At 40.0% G+C, this 17,426-nt stretch overlaps 1 protein-coding gene across 5 annotated transcripts in view; it reads right to left on the reverse strand.

Moving 5' to 3' along the window:
• Window positions 1-17,426, reverse strand: part of erbin (erbb2 interacting protein) — a 226,551-nt gene that overhangs the window by 15,382 nt on the left and 193,743 nt on the right. For 4 of the 5 annotated variants that reach the window (XM_063049368.1, XM_063049365.1, XM_063049366.1 and 1 more), the window contains 4 exons: window positions 13,020-13,194; window positions 7,045-8,638; window positions 4,056-4,199; window positions 1,070-1,192 (listed from right to left, as the gene is read on the reverse strand). In XM_063049368.1, coding sequence (XP_062905438.1) covers window positions 1,070-1,192; window positions 4,056-4,199; window positions 7,045-8,638; window positions 13,020-13,194 — 2,036 coding nt within the window. The remainder of the gene's footprint in view (window positions 1-1,069; window positions 1,193-4,055; window positions 4,200-7,044; window positions 8,639-13,019; window positions 13,195-17,426) is intronic. The other variant, XM_063049369.1, reaches the window with a different exon arrangement.

Here is a 17,426-nt window from a genome sequence, read left to right on the forward strand (position 1 = left end):
AATCCCAATAATTTATCATAGAAGATGTGCCCCAGAATTTTCCATTAAGATTCCCTTAACTTCAGAAATGAAGTTGAAATATGCTGAAAGCCTCCTTAGTCTGCTCTACAATCTTCTATCAGAATGCCACTTCTCTGCTTCATCTCTTCCTCTTTCTTTAGTATCCTGAGGGAAAGGTAATGTTCCTCCCCACGTCTCATTTGGTGCATGTTAGCTTGACGCTGAACGCAGTACAGGTAAGAACACATGCAAGGAGCAGGCTGGATTCGAACCTGGGACCTCTTGCTCCGAAGACCAGTGCAGATGCCGCTACACCGCCAGCACTGGCTTAGTACAGTATCTTGAATTTACAAGCTGCCAATCATCTCAACAACTGACCATCTTAACATCCATAGTGCAAATTCTGGATTTACAACTCAGTAGAAATTTCTCATAATTCTTAACTGCCGATCTGTTGCTTTTAACTATATTGCTTTGTCCCAGACTTTTATGGCAGAGGAAAGAACACCTTAGCATTCACAGTGAATCTCACTCAAAATCTATTGATCTTCACTGAGATCACACATAACTGCTAAACTGCAGTGAGTACAACCAATCTTAATTCACTCCTCATTGGGGGGAAATCTCATCCCAATGCTGTACCTTCATCTTAAGGCCATCCATGCTTTTCTATTACCTAGAAACTACACAATGTCCATCAGCTGTGATCTCAAAGCCTTGTATAGTTACAACTAGACAACTTTTGCTCTCTCAATCCCTTGCAATAAAAGTTATCCACCCTGCTCGCCAAAAGGAAAGCTTGAAACTCGTTGGTTCTATAATATTGTACTCTGTGCCATTATTCATTGCAAAATCAAACTGTACGTAAGAGTAGTGTTTATGTATTAATTGCATCCAATTTACTTGACATTACAGCATTCTCAATTTAGCACACAAAAAACACTGCAAGAAGAACCATACCTTTCAAATAAAAGCAAAAATATCCATCTAATGTGCAATATTTTAAAATACAAGTCATTATTGAAATGTTCTATAACACCCATTTTTGATTAGTCTGTAATGTACTTACTTTTCTTATATTGTCTGGAGGTATATCCTTCATACTGACTGTGCCAGGCGAATAATTCTGTAGGCCGATGCTGAAGACTTCATCTAGACTTGGGTCCCCGATACTGTTACCTTGTGATGGATACTATAAACAAAATGTGAAATTAATACCACACAAGAAGTTAAAGAACTGATACAAATAACCATAGGGCAAAATATTGATTGAAAATTAAAACTGAAGAAATTCTGAAACATTCTCTCCATTTCCCCCAAAGGTGTGGCCTGATCTGAGTATTTAATCAGCATTGGTTTTTTTTTTGAGCTTTTCCTGTTTTACAATGCTCAAGTACAAGACATGATCATGCACACCAAATAACAATCACCTCCAATCTGTTTCAAGGTCACAGACTCAGGACATTACTTGTTCCCTCTCAACTACTGACATTTTTCAGTACTCTCTTCTTATTCTGTATGTCAAACACTGCAATATTTTGCTTTCAGGATCACTTTTTGCTTCAATTCCAGGACATTTTATGCCAGTATTTGTCAAGTTTTAATTTGCACTATTGCATTGACACAGGGTCAACACACATCACACTCGGTGATTCAGGAACAGTTTCTTCCCCTCTGTCATACAATTCTCAAATGAACATTGAACCCACGAACACTATTTAAAAAATACATATTACTTCTGTTTTGCACTATTTTTAATGGAGCTATTTAATATATATGTATCTACTGTACTTGATTTACTTGTTTACCTTTTTCTATATTATCATGTATTGTATAATTTCATGACACTTGCCAGTGATAATAAACCTGATTCGGATTAATTTGTTTTTATTAAAAGCTGAGCATGCAACAAAACCTAAAGCTTAACGAGAATGCATAATTTAAAGATTTTTAAAAACCTAGAATATTTAAAAATATATTTTGAATAAACCATAACAAAGTATTTACAAGCATCTGATAAGAGGAATAGGTATACATTATACAGTTTAGCTTTCTGTAAACAGAAATTTGATTTGATCACAATTATTGCTAATAACAATTTAATCAGAACAACACTCTTGAAAGAAACAATTCACGCAATTGTAGCAGACATCCCACCTTGCAAAAACTCATTTCAGGGAGGTAGCACCATCAATTTGCCGGAGACTCCCGGAACTTCTGGGAGAGGTGGGATGTCTGCAATAGAGTAGCTCCTTAGCAGCTAGCCAGCTAGTTTAAATAACGTTAGCTATGCTAATGAATGAATGACACCTGTTAAACTCACCTCAACATGACTTTTACAGTCTTAACACACCATGGGCAATAGAAAAGTCACTGTTGCAAAAACAGTGCAGCCAGCAATACTGTCATTATTTTTGACCCCTATTAGGCAGGGTTAGACTTTAGGGGTAGTCTGGGGTGATGTACGTTTTATATTTTCTTTTTTTGCAACACTCTGCCATGGTACGCTTTCACTCTCTCTCGCGCTCTCTCTCTCTCTCGTGGTTGCTCTCTCGTGCTCCCTCTCGTTCTTGCGCTCTCTTGCACTCTCTCTTGCTTTCTCTCTCTCATTCGCTCTCAAAAAAATTGATTTCTGGGATATTGTATATAATTTGCGGGCATCAGGGAGCCACTATTAATATGCGGGAGACTCCCGGAACTTCCGGGAGAGGTGGAAAGTCTGTTGTAGAGTTGAAAAAGAATTCAAAAAGGACATTACATTTTAGTTGCTTTGTTATAACCTCCAACTTTTGTTAATCATTAGCGCTTTGAAAAATAGTATCCTTCAGAACAAGGGTCTATACAAGTGATAAAGCAATGTTCTGTAAAAAAATGTTCAAAACAAAATGCTTTTATGGTCAACACTGAAGACTGGAGAATAATAATTTACTTGTGTAAAGAGCAAGTTTTAATACAAATTTCATTTTATATTACCCCGAGTATTTATACTATTTTAGAAGATATTTGTAAAATATTATAAGCATTCATTGCCACGTAGCATGAAATTTGTATTAAAATTATTGTTCTTTACACTAGCAAGTTATTAATTCTGCAATTAACAGTTTTTTGCTTTTACACAGAACCATGTTTTTCCAACTGAAGCATGGGACAAACGTCCAAATACTGCTGCAATGACAAATCAGCTATAATTGCAAGTGCACTCCAAACTATATTAATAGAAATACAGTAAGACATTGGGGTTCTAAGTTCTGATTATATAATATTCAAATCTAAACTATAAGACAAGATTTTTCTGTCATACATTTATAAAATAACTATTGTAGAACAGATCAGTTTCCTGGTAAATGTGGTCCAAAATCAAATTTTTATAGGACGGGACAGACTCGAGGTTATGACAGGGTTTGCTACTAGAGAAATGTTCGTATGTCAGAAACGAACAAAAACTGCCTGGAGAGGATCACAGAACTAGCTGTGACAGGAAAGGAGCTGTGAGAAGAATGACAACTAGCCAGTTTCACTGAATGAGTGACAGAGAAACTGCTTGGCACTCTCAGCTCTTCTCAGGTCAACCTAGTTTCTGATTGTTGCAGTTCAAGAAACAGGAGGGCTGGGGTCAGAGGTGAAGAGACAAGATGTAGGAGCAGCCCAGCGAATCCATCCCCTTCCATCCTTCCTGTCTCCCAATATGTTCCAAGAGGCTGGGGAGGACCTAGTTCGAGAACATCAGCATTTTCAACATCTATATTCCATATTGGAATCCTGCAGACGTAATTGTCCTTGCAAAGGATCCTGCTACTGGGTGAAAAATGGATTAAAAACACTACCATTTTCTGCCATGCATTAACTGAAACATTATTGGTCTCAGGTGCAAAGATTTTGTTTCATTTCCAAGTACTGGAGCTTGATTAAATAACCTATCAGATAAATAACAAAGGGGGGAGGACTTAGTGCTTTTATTTTTCTTTAAACCAGTTGGTTAATATTTATTAAAAGTTAGTCTGCAGCTAGTTGTCAGTTAGCTGCTACAATACTCATGCATGCTAATTGGTACTCACACGGAATATGTGCACTCCGGAATTCCTTCCATCTGCAACACTCAAGGCAAGGTTGCCCTGGCTGTCGTGCAGTTCCCTACAGCTTCCAGAGTGCATGCTGCTGAAAGCAGCACAATTGAAATTAAACGACCTAGACAGCATGCTCTGAATAAAGAGGGAGAAAGTTCCACAGCTTTAACACAGAGATTAGCGCTGCATGCATTAACACAGGACAAACTGCAAGAGATGACTTTCTCCAAGGACCCAAGGCATCATGCAAACAGAACAGCATGCAAATCAAAACAGATGCTCTGACCCAGCCATTGACTAGTCCGAATCTGTCCTCATGACTTCAGCAAAGCCTTCTAAAAAAAATATAAAAGTCCAGCAAATATGCAAATGAAGGTCACCTAACTTTGAACACACGCTAGGAATTCTGAAATTGTTCTGATTGGCACAATTTTAACTATGAGTTAGCCAAAGAAAATAGTTCACAGACCGCCAAGAGTCATGGCGATTTTCACAACAGAACTGCTGTCAAGTTTGAGAGTAATCTGATGGACCACCATATCAAGTGATACTCAATACTGGAACATGGATTGGCAATCAAGAATAGGAAAAAACACAGAACAATTTCAGCTGATAGTTCCTTTTCCAAATGATGAAAGTGATGAAACACAGTTGGAGAGACATTATATGTAATCTGATGTAAATTAGGTGTCATTCAATTTTATTCATATTTGCTGAGAAAATTGTTTCATAGCAGACAACTGGAATTTTAAAGCTCTGATAAGGTCATTTTGAAAATGCCACTTAAGTGCACTTACTTCAAATTAGCATTTTCCCCTCCAGTATTCAAAATTATCTACGTGAATACTAGATAATTTTATAAAGGTTGTATCAACAGGTTTCTTTCAGTTACAACTTCAGCACTGAAGAAAGCAAAGCAACATTTTACCTGTGTCTATCTCCCAACCACTTGAGCACAAAAATTCAGCAATTGGAAACAAAAAGTCGTCCAAGATATGTGCACATGCTGCAACAACAGGGTGAATTTCTCATGCAGTATAATGAAGTATACTTAGTAAAAGGATGTGATTAATGATGAGATGATGAAATTGCAGTATACCTTTCCTTAGCCTGTTAAGTGGCACACACATTACTACTGCCTGAACAATGGCTTGCTATTTTTAAATAAATGTTGAACATTTGACAGGTTTTATGTCCATTCTTTAAAAAAAATGCATTTCTGTCACATTGTCAAGCCAGAAGGTTGAGAACACCATTACTTTCCCTAATGTAGTTATAGGCTGATAAAGATTAGATGCATAAATAATTCCAAATTCTAACAAGCACCAAAATACAAATGATGCATGAAGCTTCTTCCAATGGATATCAGCTTTATCTGATGTTCGTGGAACATTCAGTCTCAGTCAATACCGAAAACACCATTTTTCACTTGTCAGATTATGAATTATGTGCAATAGGATGGGGCAATATACTAAATTCAGAGATAATTAGAGAACATAACCTCGAGAACAGACAACAAATTGAGAACAAATATAGTCCATATTACCCAGGCTGCAAGGGATAGAATAGTGTTTACTACATCCATTTTTGCCTTAGAAAAGACAAATTATATCTCTTCCCTGTTACATTACACTGGCAGAAACTGAGCTTCCATGATCCAAGACATTAATGCTTTGTTATATGCAATTACAGAACTAAGACGAGTCATTCTTGGAGACAGTAAACAATTGAAGGTGTTATTCTATTCAAGCCTACAGAATAGACTTCAAACAATGAAAATTCAAATAAACTTTGTTTGTTGTAGTTCATGGATAAATTGCTAGACTCTTGAATGCTTTTCATTCTAAAACACTTTAAGTGGAACTGCATTATATTATTAGCAAGAGTGGCTGACACCGTCACTTATGTACAGCTGCAGATGTAATATGTAATGAACAATTATTAAGGATAGTTTGGAAATGTGGATATGTTTCCATCTTTGTAATTTCAAAAATGCTTATTTCCACGTCCACACATTTCAAGCAGTTTTTCCTTCAAGCACCCCAGCAATGATAACCATTCTGAACATTAGCACGCTTTCTTTTCTGCCCTCAGGCAAACTGAAAATTATTCCTAAACTACCCATAACCACAAAAACTTGTTTGCTGTCCACCGTAACAAAATTGAGTTAACATGCACCTTCCAAAATTAATTTGGAATCAGTAGTACTAAAGCTGTCAAGATCACCAAATGCTCAAATTAGTCTCAAAGAGCATTCAATGTGAAAATGTTCATTCTACTAAAAAATCAAAATTGATCATATTTTTTATATTTGAGATTTACATTTTGCATTTTTATTTCAGTAAAATTTATTTTAGTCAATTAATATTCTAACCATTTTTGAAACAAGGCAAATAATGTCCAAATTTATGAACCCACTGATGTAATTATCTTCAAATCTTGTTAAGTTTGCACATAGCTCACCACAATTCAAACGTGAATGATGGTTCCCCAGTGAAAATGCTGTAAGCACAGACTACAAAATATTGAGATGATAAATCTCACAAGTCATTTTGGGGTCATAAATTCACACATTATGTGCTGTATTATCAGATTATGAATAAATATCTGAAAATAAGAAAAATACTCACTTGCCCATTTAAGGAATATTGCAATTTCAAGAACATTTTAAAAAACTTGACTGAAATTTTCAGAGTGGGTAAGCTAGTGAGGATATTAAGTCTACATTAATCCATTTTCACTAACCAGTTAGCAAAAGTTTAATACTAATATGATTACAAACAAAAGATAGGAAAGTAAATGAAGCTTTGGATGATTATTACAAGTGTCTAATGAGGATGAAAACATGGCTGAGTTTCTGAACTGTTCCAGAAACATAACATGCATGGTGCAATGATATCTGTAACATACTCACCAATACTCCTTTTTCAAGCCTGTACATCTTCAGCAAAGTAACTTATTTTATATAGAAGGTACATACCTTTTCTAGTTTTTTGGCTTCAATGTGACGCAACACCTGCTCCCTCCAATCAGGTGGAACCTTATTGATCCCCTGTACATCCAAAAGAGAATGCTCAGATTTCACTCTCACATTCGGTCTTTTGGTCGGACTAGTCCGTGAGTAATTGAAATCGCTTATAGACATTGTTCTCTCTGGGGCTTCGGGTACTTGTGGCCGAGCACTCTGAGGCCTGGCTGCAGATGGCCCATCAACACTGTAAGTCCTTGCAGACAAAGGTCTCTGTGAACCCTGAGCTATTGGCGGTCCTCGTCCCAGTGTGTGCAAATCCCTGTAAGTCATATAATCTGCCTCAGGGACTGGAAACCGCCTGCAGTGAAGAGCTTCCGGAAGCGTGACGGAAGAATTGGATGAGATGCTGCTCTGCCTTTGCAAGGTGGTCCTCTGACTGGTCTGAATCAGCCTCTCATTTGGCGGGCAGCCCCACATCTCCATCTGCCGGGGCCCTATCCTCTGCTGCATGTTGTAATTGGGAAGGCTGGACTGGGAATTGTTGCGATTGGAGAAGTTCATATTTGCAGGATGCTTTACATAATTGGCATTGTCAAGTGTCTCTGACCTCAGGTGGTGCTGGGAAACTGCATTACTTTGCTCTGTATGAAAGGCTGGCCTCTGTGGCCACATGTTCTCTTTGGGTAATGCACTGCTGCTGTACTGGACATTGTACTGAGGTACAGGAGGCATCTGTGAAATAACCATAGGGCCCCTCTTCAAACTGATGCCTTGAGGGTTGAAATTTTGATCAAAGGTGTACACTGCTTTTTTGCATGACATAATATCAGACGACGATGCAGAATTTCCAGTGAATGGCTGTAGGGACTGTTCACTTAGAAGACTGGCTGACTTACTGCGAGTTATATTTTGCCCCTGAGCAGCTCCAGGCGGCACCTTTGCCATTAAACATTGCTCATGCGGCCCATTGTCATTGATAATATCATAAATCTTCAAACCTCCTGTCTCAATGTTTGTTATACTGTGCGATTTGACAACGGGCCCTCGCGGACACTCTCTTTGTGGGGACAACTCTTCAGTGCTCCGAGATATCGCGGCATCAGCACCGGAATATAGGCCAGGTGAATATTGTTTTCCATATTCTACATGGGGTTGAGGGCTTTTAGCTTCTTCCGTGCAGCCATTTATTTGATATTGAGGGAAGGGAATAGGAATCTCATTACCATTCTTTAAATGTTCTGTTACTTTTGCGCTACTTTCCGAAGTATTTCCTGATGGTTCTGCAATTCCATCAACACTACTGTTAGTTTGAGTCACCCCATCTGAACTCAGTATCAGATCCTCAGCAGCAAGCTCATTCTTATTCATGCCAATCTTTAGCAATTTCTGGTATTGCTGTGCGCTGTTATTTAGATCAATACCCTTCTCCAGAAGAGCTAGTTTCTCCTCGGCATTTAACTCAAATTCAGACGACTTAATGGCTTCTTTGTTCTCTACAGAAGTATCAATTCTCTCAGGGCTTCTCATGCTGCTTTGAAGTGGTGTGCTTGTCTTTGCTCCATTCTGTAGCAGTGATATTTCAGGGGCATCACATCGATTGTTCCTGCAGACAAAATTAAACACAAAAGTAATGTTAAAAAAATGGAAAATTGCCAATTTCAGCTGTGCCAGTATTGCATTATACATCTGCCGCTGTTTTTCACAATAGCAATCAGCAACAGGAGATGAATTATCCACGATCTTGTAATTAAGGATGTCTAGATTGAACAATGAAACCATGAATTTTACTTTAAGAATGAAAGTTTGGTACCAAATTTTGATTTCAGGAATATAAATCAGCATTTATGATATATTTACGATTATGTATTCAGGATGAAAAATGGCAATTCGTTTCCTGCGGTGTCAAGATAACTTCCACAAGCAGAAGCAACAAATAACTGGATGGCTGCCAATAAATCCACTATTTCCGCTTATCCTGTTGACTATTTTCAGTGGCTTCCCACTTTATGTACTCATTTCACATCTTTAAAAAAAATTATTCCTTTTGAAATTGTATTTGGCAAATAATTCACCTCTTCTGAATAGTCACCGAGTCACACAGCCATTCGGCACAAAATCCATACCGACCTGTGGGTACCTGTCTATAATTAACTCTATTTTCTAGTATGTGGCCAGTTGCCCGCAATGGCAAGGTGATTCTAGTGCTTGTCTGGGCACCTATGAAATGTCATCAAAATTCTGCTTCCATCAATCTCTCCATCCGTGCAACCCAGACACTCAGCATCTCTGGGTGAAAAAGACCTTTCTCAGATCCCCTCTAAAAGTCTTAGCCTTTATATTCTCTCGTTTAATTTAATTCTGATAGGGGAAAAAGATTTCTCCTGGCTACTTGACCTATACCCCTCATAACTTGGTATTTATCAATCATATCCCCTTTCCCCAAATTCCTCTACTTGAGGGAAAACAGACCTAGCCTCTCCAGTCTCTTCTCATGACTAAAATGCTCACATCAGGCAACATCCTGGTAATCTCCTCCACACCTTCTCTAGTGCCATCACTTTTCACCCCCTCCCCACTACCCACAGTTTGATTACCAGAAATGCATGAAATACCCAAGCTGAGGCTTGATCAATGTTTTATCAGGTTGGAGCACAACCTCCCTGGTCTTGTATTCAGGACCTGAACTAATGAAAACCAGAATCCCCTTGCCCTCTTAAGCATATTATCTACCTACAGTGCCACCCACAAGAATCTATGGACTTGTATACTAAAATCCCTCTGTTCCTCGATACACCCAAGACCCTTGTCATTATAAGTCAGATAAGTCACCTGGATCAGATAGTCTACAGCCAGGGTTCTGAAGGAGGTGGCTGAAGAGACTGTGGAGGCATTGTTAATTATCTTTCAAGAATCAATAGATTCTGGAATGGTTACGCAAGACTGGAAAGTTGGAAATGTTACTCCACTCTTAAAGAAGGGAGGGAGGTAGAAGAAAGGAAATCATAGGCCAATTAGCTTCACTTCAATGGTTAGGAAGATGTTTTAAGTCCATTATTAAGGATGAGGTTTTGAGGTACTTGGAGGCACATGATGAAATAGGCTGGTTAGCATGGTTTTCCTAAGCAGAAATCTGTTGGATCCTTTAAGAAAATAACAAGCAGCATAGTCAAAGAGTCAGTGGATTTTGTTTACTTGAATTTTTTGAAGGCTTTTGTCAAGGTGCTGCACCTGAGGCTGCTTAACGTGCTATGAGCCTATCTACGATAGGAAAGATACTAGCATCGATAGACGAGTGGCTGATTGGCAGGAAGCAAGGACTGGGAATAAAGAGGCCTTTTTCTGGTTGGCTGTCAGTGATGAGCGGTGTTCCGCAGGGGTCTGTGTTGGGAATGGTTCTTTTCACGTTGTATGTCAATGATTTGGAAGACAAATGTTGGTTTTGTGGCCAAGTTTGCGGAAGATACGAAAATAGGTAGACGGACGGGTAGTATGAGGAAGTAGACAGGCTACAGAAGGATTCAGACAGATTTGGAAAATGGGCAAAGTAGTGGCAGGTGGAACACAATATCAGAAAGTGTATGGTCATACACTTTGGTAGAAGAAATAAAAGGGTAGATTATTTTCTAAATGGGGAGAAAATACAAAACTCAGTAGTGCAAAGAGATTTGAGATTCCTCATGCAAGATTTCCTACAGGTTAACTTGTAGGTTGAGTTGGTGGTAAGGAAGGCAAATGCAATGTTAGCTTTCATTTCAAGTGTAATAGAATATAAAAGCAAGGATATAACGTTGAAACTTTATAAAGCACTAATGAGGCCTCACTTGGAGTATTAGCAGTTTTTTGGGCTCTTTATCTAAAAGATGTCTTGGCATTGGAGAGGATCAAGAGGAGGTTCACGAGAATGTTTCTGGGAAATGAAAGGATTAATGTATGAGGAGCGTTTGACGTCTCTGGGTCTGTACTCACTGGAGTTTATAAGCATGAGGAGGAACCTCAATGAAAACTATTGAATATTGAAAGGCCTAGTGTGGATGAGAAGACGTTTCTTCCAGCAGGGAGTTTAGGACCAGAGGACACAGCCTCAGAACAGAAGGACGTCCAATTAGAAAGGAGATGAGGAAGAAATTCTTTACCCAGAGGGTAATGAATCTCTGGAATTCATTGCCACAAACTGCTGTGGAGGCAAGTTGTTGGGTATATTTAAATCAGAAGTTAATAGATTCTTGATTGGTCAGAGTGCCAAAGTTTACAGGGAGAAGGAGAATGGGGTCAAAAGGGATAATAAATCAGCCATGATGGAATGGTGGAGCAGACTTAATGGACTGAATGGCCCAATTCTGTTATGTCTACGGTCTATTATGTCCTAACCTTATTAGTACTCCCAAGATGCATCACTGTCATATTTAAGGGTTACCTTCATCTGCCATTGCTCAGCCAATTTCACTACCAACAATATCATGCTGTAGCCTAAGACCAACTCCACGCTCCACCAATCTTAGTGTCATCTGCAAACTATCTGATCATGCCACCTCCATCCACATCCAAATTATTTGTGTATTACAAGCAGCCCGAGTCCCAGCACCACCCTCCTCCCAGCATCACCAGTTGCTGACATCCAATCGCAAACGCCATCCTCCACCATCACCATGTCTCACACTGCCAAGCCAATCTGCTAACTTAACCTGGATCCCATGGGACCTAACCTTTGGACCAGCCTGGGTGAGGCCTTACTGAAGTCCATGCAAACTGTATAATGGTACAGCATTAACACGCAATGGATCAACATTCACAGCCTGAAGTTCATCACAAAACGAACCTCATTCTAAAGTTATTTATACGCCATGGAATTCTCATACCTTCTAGCCTACATAAGATGCATATTCAATTACATTTCCAAATCTAAGTTTCAGGGTCAAACACTGTTCAAGTAGAAAGAGTCAAGGACCTCTTTTTAACATGAAGCAAGGGAATAATTTGACATACCAGAATTTAATTAAATTCATATCTCTCAAAACAGAAGGGGGGGAACCCACAAATGTGGACACTGTTCTCTTAGAACTTCAGTTGTTACATTCATGCAGGAAACCAATTTAACTATAGAAATTTGTCAAAGTTTTGACATGAGTTCTATAGATATGTGGTGAAGAGTATATTGACTGGTAACATCATGGGCTGGTATGGAAACACCAATGCCCTTGAATGGTAGATCCTACAGAACGTAGTAGATACGGCCCAGTTCATCATGGGTAACACATTCCCAACCACTGGAGCACATCTGCATGAGCAACGTTGTAGGAAAGCTGCATTCATCATCAAGGACACCCCCCACTACCCCAGTCTATGGTCTCTTCTTGTTATTGCCATCAGGAAGGTGGTACGGGGGCCTTGGGACCCACGCCGTCAGGTTCAGGAACTGTTAATACCCCTGAACCATCAGGCTCTTGAACCAGAGAGGATAACTTCACTCAACCCATTGCTGAACAGTTCCGACAACCTATTGGACTCCATTCAAGGACTCTTCTTCTCATGTTCTTAACATTTATTGCTTGTTTGTTATTATTATTCCTCTTTGTATTTTGTCGTCTTTTGAACATTGATTGTTTGCTCGTCCTGTTGGCGTGGACTTACACTGTGTTTCTTGGATTTGTGTGTACGCTCGCAGAAAATGAATCACAGGATTGTATATAGTGACATATACATACTTCGAACTTAACTGCCTTGAATACCGCAGCAGAGACAAAACTGCCCTCACTTACTTTTTGATCGGAGTATTGATTCAAATTTTACTAACTTCAATTTATTAATTTTTCAGTTGCTTGCATATTTCACAAAATTAGGCTTGATACATTTGCTATTTATAAAATTTATACCAACTGAAAGTAGAGTTATCTGGCAAGTGTCTGTCATTCCTGTAAACTTTGGTTATTCTTTAGCAATCTCAGCATGAGACATTTATTTTCCAAGTCCTTTGGATGCCAACTTACCGTTTTAGGACTGGGACGGTAGTTTTAGTATCTCTGTCTGGTGTAGACTGCAAAGTCTCCTGGCTGCTTCCTGTGTTGAAGGAAACAGTATCCGATATCCTCGATGGCGTTGAACAATTACTGTTGTTTTGATTACTATTTGGAATTACCTCCTCAAGTAAAGAGTCAGCATCATCTATTTGAGTAAAGAAAACATGGATACATGTAAGAAAAATCTCTTTTACGCAAACCTGCATTTGTATCAGCAGCTATCACCACTACATAAACACTAAATATAGCTTCAAAACTAATATTTGCAAATATCTAGTGAATAACATCTAGAAAACCTGCCCATATTTAAATTGAAAATTGAAGAAATCATTGTACCCTATTATTAGGTCCTTATTAATTAGCACTTGGTTCCTGAGTAAATTTAACATAAATAGAGCTTTACAGCTTGAATCAGTTTTTTCCCCCTCAGTGTAATGAGAGGAAGTTTCAAGCCATTCTGCATCCCAAGCCTAGCTGTCCCACATTTCAAAAGCAGCCAAAGTCAGCGGAACTTTAAGAAGGTTCCTTTTAACATGAAAAATTTACACCCTATAGCTGTCAAAAGGAAAATTATCAAACAAAATATTGACACAATGCTCATTAGACCAGAGGACCAAAATGTTTAGAAAGAAATCTTAAAATAAAATGATCAAGTTGTGAGGCTTTCCCCCCCATCACCTATAATGCATGCACTCTAGTACTTGGTTTTTCTACCCTGAGAAAAAGATCCTCACACATACACCATCCATGCCTCTCATAATCCTATAAATTTCCATCAGGTTTTCACTCCACATCTGAAATCCAAGAATAAATAACCCAAGTTTGTCCAAACTCTCCTGATACTCATTTGGTAATCCTCTTCTGTACTTTTCTGAAAGCCTCTACGTGACAGCGACGCCTCCCTTCCTGACACACCGAATGCCCTCTGTGCACAATTTGATGCAACGAACAATGTGACATGGAGCAAACCACCTCCCCCCCAGTTGTCCCTCTGAGGAACAGGCACCCTTGTTTGGCTCTTGTTGAGGCGAGGAGAATCCTAGCCAGGGTAAACCCACGCAAAGCTGCAAGGCTGGGAAACGTACCTGATCAGGTGCTGTGGGATTGTGTGGCACAGTTAACAGAGATCTTAATGGACATCTTTAATATCTCTTTGAAACTGTCCACTCTCCCTATAAGCTTCAAGGCAGCCATTGTTCTGGTGCTGATGAATGAATACCACACAGTAGCAGTGACTTTAGAAAAAGATCATGAATTGCAATGGTTTGTGTGAAATCCCACTTTCTAGTTACACTGGACCCTTTCCAGTTCGCCTACCACTCTAACAATCCACTAATGATGTCATAGCCTCAGCTCCTCATTCCGTCCTATCCCACCTAGAAAATGAGGTCCTGTACACCAGGATGTTGTTAATCAACTTCAGCTTTGTGTTTAAACTCAACCATCCCCGAGGCTAGTGAGTAAACTGTCCTTCTGGAGACTGAAAACCCCTCTGTAACTGGATCATGGACTTCGAGATGTTAAGACCTCAGTCAGTTCTGAGCAGGCAGCAACGCCTCACGCTGTGTCACGCTGACCACCGGTGCCCCCAGGACCGTGTGCTCAGTCCACTGCTGCTCACGCTGACCCACAACTGTACCGCCAGATTCAGCTCAAACCACATCGTGAAGTTCGCTGATGATACTATCAGCAACAATGATGAGTCGGCAGAGGAAGTGAGAGGTTCGTCAAACAAGTGTGAGAACAACCCAAGTCTCAACATGGACAAAAGAGGTGGCTGTGGACTTCAGGAAGGCACAGGTTGGCCACTCTCCATTGTGCATCAATGGCTCTGCCGTGAAGAGTGTCGAGCTCCTTGGTGTATATACAAAAGACTATCTCACCTGGACCTACAACACTGCCTCAACTATTCAAGAAGGCACAGCAGCACCTACAGTTTGAGGAGACTGCAAGACTCCCTTCTCACATTCTAACACCTTCTACAGGAGCACCATCGAGTGTGTCCTGTCTGGCTGCATCATTGTGTGTTATGGAAACCGCAAGGCAATGGACCACACTGCCGAGAGGATCATCAGTGTTCTCCCCCCGCCCCCCCCCCCATTTGTGACATTTACTGGGAGTATTGTAGACAAAAGGGTCCCTACACCCATCCCACAATCTGTTCGGCCCACTACCATTCGGGAGGAGGCAAGCGAGCATCAGGACAAGCACGGCCAGACTGGATAACAGTTTCTTCCCTCAAGCTGTGAGAGTAAAATACTCTGCCGCCATTAAAATCTCGCCACTAGGACAGTGAGCTGTTTACTGTATTGTTTACTGTTCACCTGTGCCACACACTATGTGCATTTTGAATTATATTTTGTTAACTTATTTATGGTATTGTTTTGTTCTATGTTCTGTGTGTGATATATGTTTTGTGGGTGCACCGTCGTCCAGAAGAACCTTGTTTCATTTGGTTGGATAGATGTACAGTCAGATGACAAACTTGAACACCCTTCCTGTATTGGAGTGACAAGAATTGCACGTAACATACCAAGTGCATCCTGATTGAAACATTTGTTAACTATGACAGTGACTCACAATTTAAAATGTGCTTTTCTATTTTTTCCCCTCCCAAAAAGTGATAGACCTCTGATTAATGTACATTACCTTCAATTTGCCACATCATCAACTGATTCCCTTCGTCTATCTGCATCCCCAAGAGCCACTCTGTTGCCACCTCAAAACCCACAAAGGCACCCAAGCTTATATCATCAGTAGGCCTGGCTCAATTACATCCACTGATGAAGTACTTTGAGAGGTTGGTGATGAAACACACCAACTCCTGCCCGAGAAGCCATTCACATCCACTCCAATTGGCAGATACCATTTCTTCAGCTCTTCCCTTAACCATGGAACATCTGGACAGTGACAATGCATATATCACGTTGCTCTTCAGTGACAGCAGTTCCACATCCAATATCATCATCTCCCCAAAACTAATCACTAAGCTTCAAGACTTAAACCTCAATACATCCTTGTGCAACTGAATTCTCGATTTCCTCACTTACAGACCCCAGTCAGTTCGGACTGGCAACAACATCTTCTCTGCAATTTCCATCAGCACAGGGGCACCACAAGGCTGTGTGCTTAGCCCCCTGCTCTACTCACTTTATACCTATGGTTGAGAGGCTAAGCACAGCTCCAATGCTACATTTAAGTTTGCTGCCACTGTTATTGGCTGAATCAAAGGTGGCGATAAAGCAGTGTATAGGAGGGAGATGGAAAATCTGGCTGAGTGGTACCACAACAACTAACTCACTCAACATCAGCAAGACCAAGGAGCTGATTATTGACTTCAGGAGGTGGAAACCAGAGGTCGATGAGCCAGTCCTCATCAGGGGATCAGATGTAGAGAGGGTTGGCAATTTTAAATTCCTCAGTGTTATCATTTCAGAGGACCTGCCCTGGTCACAGCACACAAATGCCATTTACAAAGGAAGCACGGTAGAACCTCAATTTCTTCAGATGTTTGCTACCATTCAACATCATCTAAAACTTTGACAATCTTCTATAGATGTGCAGTGGAGAGCATATTCACCAGTTGCATCATGGCCTGATAAGAAAACACAAATACTCTTGAAGGGAAAAGCCTAAGAAAAAGTAGTGGACAGAGCCCGATCCATCATGTGTGAAGCTCTATCCACCACTGAGCACATCTACATGGAGCGCCATCTGAGGAAAGCAGCATCCATCATCACGTAACCCCAACAACCAGGGCATGTTCACCTCTTGCTGCTGCCATTCGGATGGAGCCATAGTTAGGATGGTGGACTCACACCACCAGGTTTCCGAACAGTTTTTACTCCTTGACCATCAGACACTTGAACTAAGTGAATAACTTCACTAACCCCATCATTGAACTATTCCCACAATCTATGGACTCACTTTCAAGTACTCTTCACCTCATGTTATCGATATTTATTGCTTATTTATTTATTGTATTTGCAGTTAGTTGACTTTTTAGTTGTCCAACCTGAAGGGTATGGTCTCTCATTGATTCTATTGTGTTTCTTGGATTTACTAAATATCCCCGAAAGAAAAGGAGCCTCATGGTTGTATATGGAGACATAGATGTACCATAATGATAAATTTACTTTGAACTTTGTCAAAGATTTGGATGATGGGACCAAAGATTGCAAAGACCTCTTCACTGATATTCATTGTAGCATCCCACTATTCACAGCCTTTCAACTTAAAAATTACCTATTTATTCCTATGGCTTTCAGTCTGTAAAGCATTTCACAATCCGTGCCAGAATATTAACCATTTTCCTTTCTCGTTTTATTTAACATTCTCAGGCACAACATCCTTCCAAGTACATCACATCAGGTGGCT

This window comes from Mobula hypostoma, chromosome 5 (assembly GCF_963921235.1).
Source record: "Mobula hypostoma chromosome 5, sMobHyp1.1, whole genome shotgun sequence".
NCBI lineage: Eukaryota > Metazoa > Chordata > Chondrichthyes > Myliobatiformes > Myliobatidae > Mobula > Mobula hypostoma.